The sequence below is a fragment of the Tupaia chinensis genome, unplaced genomic scaffold, assembly GCF_000334495.1.
Source record: "Tupaia chinensis unplaced genomic scaffold, TupChi_1.0 Scaffold149964_2, whole genome shotgun sequence".
NCBI classification, from domain to species: domain Eukaryota; kingdom Metazoa; phylum Chordata; class Mammalia; order Scandentia; family Tupaiidae; genus Tupaia; species Tupaia belangeri.
In genome coordinates this window covers 1,761,076-1,769,174 of record NW_006209806.1, presented here as the reverse complement: position 1 = coordinate 1,769,174, position 8,099 = coordinate 1,761,076, and the positions used below count along the sequence as shown (strand labels likewise).

Genomic DNA, 8,099 nt, shown 5'->3' with positions numbered 1-8,099 from the left:
AACGGTCTCACTTTGTTGCTGTCCCTGCCCACCGGCCCGGGGTGGACGTGGCGCCCCTGTGCCTGCCCGGGCTCTGGGGGCCAGACCCTGCTGCCCCGCCACGCTCCAGCCTCTGGCTCAGGCTGTCCTGGGAGGCGGGGGCCGGCCTGGGGGGTCCAGCTGCAGCAGGAACGAGCCCCCCTGCCCCCAGGCCCCCTCCCGGGCCCTCACACCCCGCGTTCTCCTCTGGCCTTTGCTGTCTCCCCAGAGGCGCCTTCACAATCCCCCAGGAGGGGAGTCCGGGACAGACAGTAGACAAATGCTGTCTTCGGGGTTGGGGAGAGCTGGGCCCACAGGCTTCCACGAGAGTCTTCACGCAATAAAAGCAGAACTCCCTCCAGGTGTCCGACGTCTGAGCTGTGATCCGGCCAGAGCCCACATGGCCGGCCACGGTTGGGATCCTGGCCCAGCGGCTCAAGCCACGCATGCGCTCGCGAGTGTGTCTGTGCAAGCGCGCGCACGGCGCGCATGCACCCCAGGTCCCAGCAGGGTGGAGGTGGGGGCGATGCGCGTCACCACGCCCCACCGGCGGGTGCTTCCTCCCTTTCTCTGGCAAGTGGGACACGTATAGGGGACCCTGTGCCAAGTCCCAGTCCCTGCGGGCAGCAGTGCGGGGTGCCATGCCCCCAGGCCCCACGTCCCACCCAGGGGGCCCAGAGGTTTCTGACCACAGTGGTCCGCGCCAGCCGCTGGTACCTGACTCGGTGTTGTTACTTCCGTCTGGTGTGTGCCCCCCACTCCGAGGCTTGGGCGCCTGGAGAAGAGGGCCACGTCTCCCCACTGTGCAGAGGAGCGCATGCGCAGCGGGCTTGCAGCCGCCCCAGCTGGGAGCTCGGGCCAGGCCGGGCACCCTGAAGCCTCGGTTTCTCATTAAGATGAACAGGGGGCAGCCCAGCCCTCAGGAAGGAGGCGGCCTCGGCCTCGCCATGGGCACCCTCCAAGGGCTGCCAGAACTTGGCGTTCCGGGCCGCGCGCCTCCCGCCGCTGCTCTCCAAGGTGCTGACGGAGAACCCGCGCCTCTCCGGCCCCTGCTCCAGCCAGCGGTGGGGCGCCCCGCATCCTGAGGGGAGCCCCAGGTTTCGCCGCCGCCCTCACCCCACTCCACATCTGTCCAGCCGCATTCTGTCAAAATACTTTATTAAGGATCACAGCCCGCTTAGAAAAGGGAGGTGCGGGCGGAGGTGCGCGCTCGCCCCCTGGCCCGGGCCACGTCCCTGCGGCCTCCGCGGCTTCCTTCTCCCACATGCGAGGGCAGAAGTCCCAGGCCAGGGGGTTCCGAGACACGTGTCGTGCCTCCGTGTGTGTCTTTAGGTCAGGCTGTGTGCAGGGGTCTTCCAAAATCGAGTGGGGAATGCAGGTATGAATCCTAGCAGGGGGCCGGCAGGTGGCGAATGGGTTACGTCGCTGGACTCCCACGGAGTCGACCAGTGTTCGCTGTTCGAGTCCCAGACTCGGGGGCTAAAATAACACACCAGGCACGTGTGCGTGCGTGCCCAAGATCCCGAGAGGAGAATGGAGGGGAAGGGATTGCGGCGTGGCCGTCCCCCCCGGGGGGGGGGGGGGTCGTGACTTTTTGCTTTCTCTGTCTCTGTCTGTCCCGGGAGCGCACACACCTTGTGGTAAAAATCTCTCAAAGAAAAAAACCTACTCTTGGATTTCCGCTTTTTTTTTTTTTTTTTTTGCACCAAAATAAGCTCATGGTTTAATTCTACTTCCCACGCATGGTTTGAATCCTCCCGGCAGGCGAGTGCCCGGTCCCCCTGCGCCTGGGCCCATGCGTGCATTTCTCAGGCTTTCTGGCCCTATCTGCCCCCGGCCGCGTGGCACCCTGGGTGTGCGGCTCTCTGTCCATCCTGGCATCTCCGTGAGGTCTGCAGCCGCCTCCTTGGTCCTCGCCTGTCGCTGTCGGCCCAGCACCGCCGGGCGGCTTGGGCAGCGGCCGGGCTCGGTCCCGCGCTCACAGCTCCTCCCCCGCAGCCTCCAGCCCCGCATGTCCCGGGCGCAGCGCCGGCTCAGGCGCAGCCCAGCCCAGCAGGGTGGCGGGGCCCAGCTCCTGCGTCGAGTTGTCCACCACCAGCGTGTTGTTCAGCTCCTCCAGCGCCGACGTGTCCCCGAAGGCCCAGTCCACTTTGGGGTGGCCTGGGGAGCCTTCGTGGGGTGCGCCAGCAGCGGGCACGGATCCTGGGGCCTCGCGTATCGTGTGGCCTCGGTGCCGGGACCGCCGCCAGGGGCCACGCGAGCCGCGGCGTCGTTGTGCAGAGTTCTGGAGAAGACTGGGGAGGGGGGGTCACGGGGAGGGGGAGAGGTGAGGGCGGAGTCCTGTCCCTCCGTGGCCCCCAGCTTCCGGACAGTGGGGCGGGGCCTCCCCGCCCAGAGCTCCCCTCCCCCCGCCCAGGGGCCCCAGGTGGGGACTTGGGGACCCAGGACGGGCGCCCCTCCGCTGCTTACCTCGCACGGGCGCGAAGTCTCCGGAGCTCTCGGCTTTGTTGGCGGTGAAAGGGCTGATGGAGGGGAGGACGATGAGGGCGAAGGACAGCAGCAGGACCTGGGGGAGATGGGGGCGGGGTCACCCCATCCCTCCCCCTCCCTGGCCAGCGCGCTCCTCTCTAATGGGAGACGGAGGCCGGGCGACTCGGTGGTGCGAGCTGGGGCTACCTCCGCGGGGGCCAGACTCACCGCTATGCAGGTGCCTGTCTGGGCGGACCTGCCCGTGGACTGCACCACCAGGGCCTGCAGTTTCTTCAGCTGCTCCAGGAGGGACCTGGGGAGCAAGAGGCCTGGCTGAACCCCGAGGGCTGGCCAGACGGGCCCTGCTGCCTGTTCATTCCTGGGGTCCCTGGGCTCCCCGGAGTCCACTCTCTGCCACCCTCAAGGCCCTGCTGCTCTCGAAGCCCTCCCGCCTTTGCCTCTGCAAGTCTCTCCAGTGAGAGACACACAGAGACCACAACACATGTGGGGGCTTTCCCAATGTTTGAAAGGGTGGGACCAGCAGGTGGCGTAATGGCTATGTCACTGGACTCCCACGTAGTCGACCATGGTTCAAGTCCCAGACCCAGGGGCTTAAACTCACACCTGGCGAGTATGTGTGCGTGCCCAAGATCCTGAGAGGAGAATGGAGGAGAAGGGATTGTGGCGTGGCCATCTCCCCTGGGGGGTGATTTCTCACTTTCTGTCTCTCTGTCTCTCTCTGTCTTTCTGGTGAGCGCATGCACCCTATAGCAGAAACCTCCCCTGCAGTAGCCAGAGGGTGCTCTTCAAATATAAGGCAGCCCCTCCCAACCTTCCCAGGGCTCCTACGTGCCCACGTCCTCCCTGCAGCCCACCAGGCCTGCACACTCGCCACAGCCCTCCCTGCCGCCGCCCCCACGGCCTCGCTCACTCCACCTCGGCCACCCAGGCCTCCTCGCTGCTCCTCCAGGACCCCGGCGGTCCCGCCCAGGACCCGTGCACGGCCGCGCCCTCCCTGCTCAGCGCCCCGCTCCTCCAGGACTCCCAGTTGGCTCTTCTCGCCACCAGGTCTCAGGTCTCAAACGTCACCTCCCAGAGAACCCTCGCAGCCTCCCTGTCACACGCAGCTCCCTCAGCACGCTGTGGCCTGCACTGAGCGTGGCTCCTTCACGGGAACCGCCCCTACTTGCACACACGCGCGCACACGCGGGCACACACACGCGGGCACACACACGCGCGCACACGGCACTTCACAGTTTGTGGACGATGGGAAAATGGAATTAAGGTGCAAGTTTATCTTGGTGCACAAGAAAATTCATGCATCTTAATTGTTTCTTTTTTCCTGGAGTGTGTATATGTTTGCCAGGGAGGGAGACGGAGAGGGAGAAAACACCCCCCAATGGGGCGTGGCCACACCACAGCCCCTAGTCCACTTCTCCCAGCTCTCAGGGGTTGGGGCATGCGTGTACACGCGCTCAGCATGTTCCCCAAGCTGCTGGGTCACTCTTGTAGGATTCAGCTTCCTGAACCAGCAGGCCACAGGGCCAGCCTTACATTTTCTTTACGTGTGTGTGTACGTGTGTGTGGTTGTGTGTACACATAGATGCACATATGTTCTTATATATAATGTATCGTATGTTATTACATATGCAATATTTTAAAGTAATTATTTAGTTTCTAAATTATTTTTTAAATTTGACCAGAGAGACAGAGAGGGCAAAGGAGAAAGCAAGCCGCCAGGTCCAGGAGTCAAACCATGGTCAGTCATGTGGGAGTCCAGCACCTTAACCACCACGCCACCTGCCCGCCCTATCATATGTTATTATATATATATTTAATTGGCAGAGGGTGTGTGCATTCACCAGAGAGAGAGACAGAGAGGGGGAAGCACCCCCAACGGGCTGCAATTCCTTCTCCATCCCGTTGGTACTTGGAGCACGCACACGTACCAGGCATGTTTTTCAAGCTGCTGGTGCCAGGATTCGAACCACAGTTGGTCATGTGGGATCCAGTTCCCACTACCCAGGCCTTAACCACTGCTCTGCGGGGCCGGCCGTATACACGTTTGCGATCCTGAGTGCCTCTCCCACAAAACCACTAGTCCCTCGAGCAGGGAGCCATGTCTCGTCCTCTTCTGTGTCGCTCCCCACCGGGTCCCCGTCCCCAGAATCCCGCCAGCGCAGCAGACACGAGATGAGCCCTGGCTGACTGGAGGCCCATCTTGGACAGAGCCGGGCGCAGTTCTCCAACCCCCGTGCCCTTGGCCAGCGGCACATGCACTTCCTCCTCCAGGAGGGCCTCTCCCTAGCACACTCCTACACAGCCTTCCACGCCCCGAGTGCAAATCCCCTTCTCCGTGTAGCCTGCTGTCATCGCCCCTCCTCCCCGTCTCCCGCAGGGGACTCCGGCTGGACCCCGTCCTCTGCCCCAACTGTGCTCACACTCACAGATTTTGCTTCTCGAGGTGCAAGACTTTCCTCTGCAGCTCCTGGTTCTGGGCGGTGCAGGCCGACATTCTGCGGGGACAATGACAGCGACACTCAGAACACGCCATCACCGACTGGTCTGACCGATGCCTCCCTGGCTGACCCACTCTCCTACTGGGGGAGAGTCAGTCCTCTGGGCGTCCACAGTCCCAGGCGGGCAGAGGTGGGCATCTGCACCCGCACTTGCCCCCTCCTTGGTCTCCGCTCTGTCTGGCTGTGGGACTCTGCTCTGGGCTGAGCCCCTGGGCTGGGGATGCAAATCCAAACTCAGCCTGTGGTGGTTCCAGAAGACATGATAGGGGCAACTGGGCATCTCCAGAGACCAGAGTTAGGCCCTCGCTGTGACCCTGAGCTATGCCACTCTCGGGCCCTCGTCTGTAGGATGCGGATACGGTTAGCCAGGTCACAGGGTGGCCAGGAGAGTGGCGTGCAATAAAGTCAGCTAGGGTGGCACTGAAGAAACAGCACAGCAGGGATCATTCCATTCCCAGTTCTGGGGTCCCGGCTGGGCACCCCACCTTCGCACACGTGGTCTCGAACCACTCAAGTCAGAGACTGAGGGTGAGCGCAGAGTGGGCACGAGGCCACGCCTCTACCCCGAGGTGGGATGTGTGGGAAGGAGGGCGAACGGGGACATGGACTAGTGGGTCTCCCAGGATGCTTTTGGACAATCCCTATCTTGAGGCCTGCAGCTCCTTGAACTGTCATAGGTGTATTTTCCTCACGGGCAACAGGTGAGATCACATACTTCGATCTCCGTGAAGTTGCATAGAGGTCTAGGTTAACAGGAAATACTACACTGCCCCGGGTATCTAGAAGGCAGGCCAGATACTCCGCCATCGGAAAAGTCAGGACGCACTTCTCTGTGTTTCTATGCAAAAGCGCATCGTGACTTTCCCAGTCATCTGATATATAGCAACCTGGGAAGAAAATAAATTCCCCTATCTGAAATCCCTCCTCTACATCTCTCATGGAAGAAAGAGGAACTCATAATGTAAATTGGGGAAGCCCTAGGGACCAGGTGAGAAAGATGCTGGTACACATCCAAATGCATGGGATGCAGCTAAAGCTGTGCTGTGAGGAGGATGGATAGCCCTGACACAGCTTGCTGAGCTGAGCATGTACATTTAAAAATTAGCAAAAGCACAGAATGAATCCCTCTGAAAACACGATGAAGAAAAAAGAGGATAATTAGTATAATTAAGATAAGAGTAGACATGAAATAAAATATACAACGGGTGAAAGGAAAGACAGAAGTTCATTCTGTAATAACTTAGTGAAACAGACAGACCTCTGGCAAAATTGATGAAGACAATTGGAGAGAAAAGGTATAAATAAACAGTGTGGATTTTTAAATGCGTAACTATAGATATTAAAAAATAGTAGGAGAAAACCATGGAACAATTTTAAGCCGATATACTTAAAAAGGACAACCTCTCAGAAAAATATGGCATCCCAAAACTGACTCGAGAAGAAATGGAAAACCCAGATAGACCTAGAATATCGAATAAAGGCATTCGTAGTGTAAAACACATTCATTTGCTTTTTATGTTTCTATTAAAGAATGGAGAGGCCATCCCCATGGTATCTTAAATGAGTTATGAGAGAATCGATCGGATGAAATTTGGTCTCTTAAGTTCAATTCTTCAATCTAATTCCAACTCTTAAGTTGAAAAAGTTCTGCCAAAAAAACCCAAAAAACAAAAAACCCTCGCCATCCTTGTCCCCCTCTCAAGGAGGCCGACACAGCTCTGAGGGTCAGTTTGACTCAGGCACAGTGGTGACTGTCCCACCACCAGGCAAAGGTTCAGAATGAGACGAGTCCCCCTCACCCTTTCTTGGCATCACGCCCTCTAGGGGACAAAGGGACCCTGGAGCCCATCCCTAAGGGTCCGTCCTAGAGAAGGAAATCATTGCTCATTTGGCCAGGCCCCAAGAACTGCGACGTTGGCCACACCCCGCCCCTCCCTGGGCCCACCTCCCCGGCGAGTGTGAAGCCCGCACCGTGGAATTACCGAGTCTCCAACCATCGACGTACCCCCACCTCCCCGGCGAGTGTGAAGCCCGCACCCCGGGATTACCGAGTCTCCAGACCATCCACGTACTCCTTCTTCTTCTTCCTGCTCTCTTGGGCCGACTGTTTGTTCCGAATTTTCCGGCGTATTTTTTTCAGTAGTCGTTCCTCGTACTGTCCAGGGAAACAGGGAAGGAACGAGTCATTCCGGATGGGCCCTCGCTGTTGTCACTCCACTGTCATCACTGAGCCATTGCAGACCCAGGACCTGGGGCTGGGCTCCTACTGAGCCGATCAGTTTCTCCCCCTAAATTATTTTTTTGTTTTTTTTTAAGAGAGATTTTTGCTATAAGGCATCTGTGCTTGCAAGAGAAACAGAGAGAGACAGAGAGACAGAAAACAAGAACTCACCCCCCAGGGGGGATGACCACACCACAATCCCTTCTCCTCCATTCTCCTCTTGGAGTTTTGGGCATGCACGCACACATGCCCGGCGTGAGTTTAAGCCACCGGGTCCCGGACTTGAACTGTGGTGGACTACATGGGAGTCCAGCGACATAACCACTATGCCATCTGCTAGTCCCACCCCCCTAAATTCTTGCAATGTCTAGAAGGCTCCTGGACGCTAAGGCCTTCCCAGATCCCAAACCTATGGAACTGGCAGGAGCTGCCGACCAGCCTCTGCTCATGGGTGTGCTGCGCCACCTCGTGGCCTTCGTGGGAACAGCAGCTTTCTCTGAAGCCTGCAAATGCGAGGATAATTCAGATCTTCAACCCCAAGGACAAACTCAGGGGTTGACACTGGGCGACACAGGCCCAGAGGGGACTGTGGAAAGCTAGAGAGCCCCACCAGCTACTGAGCCACGGATTCTGCAGGTGCGGAGTGGGGTATGGAGCAAGGAATTGTTACTGAGTCCTGGGAAACCTTGTCAGAAACATGTGGGCAACCAGTTCAAACAGCGGAGGCACAGAGGTGACAAACATACCCACATGGGAAGGTCCTCGGTTCAAGTCCCAGGATCTGCCTGTACGTGCCAGGCTTGTGCACCTGTGCCCATGCCCGGGGCTGGCTAGCACCATAGCACGAAGCCCGTTTGGGGGTGCCTCTTTCC

General features: G+C 58.9%; 2 protein-coding genes across 2 annotated transcripts in view; one reads left to right on the top strand and one right to left on the bottom strand.

Moving 5' to 3' along the window:
• SIRT6 (sirtuin 6) overlaps positions 1-1,402 on the top strand; it is a 7,614-nt gene extending 6,212 nt beyond the window's left edge. Inside the window, exons 6-7 of the mRNA XM_014585517.2 lie at positions 923-1,082; positions 1,351-1,402. Of these exons, the coding sequence (XP_014441003.1) occupies positions 923-1,082; positions 1,351-1,402 (212 nt within the window). The remainder of the gene's footprint in view (positions 1-922; positions 1,083-1,350) is intronic.
• Positions 1,403-1,701: 299 nt separating this feature from the next.
• CREB3L3 (cAMP responsive element binding protein 3 like 3) overlaps positions 1,702-8,099 on the bottom strand; it is an 11,261-nt gene continuing 4,863 nt past the window's right edge. Inside the window, 6 exon segments of the mRNA XM_006171793.3 lie at positions 1,702-2,245; positions 2,248-2,312; positions 2,488-2,584; positions 2,716-2,800; positions 4,935-5,003; positions 7,055-7,161. Of these exon segments, the coding sequence (XP_006171855.1) occupies positions 1,997-2,245; positions 2,248-2,312; positions 2,488-2,584; positions 2,716-2,800; positions 4,935-5,003; positions 7,055-7,161 (672 nt within the window). The 3' untranslated portion in view covers positions 1,702-1,996.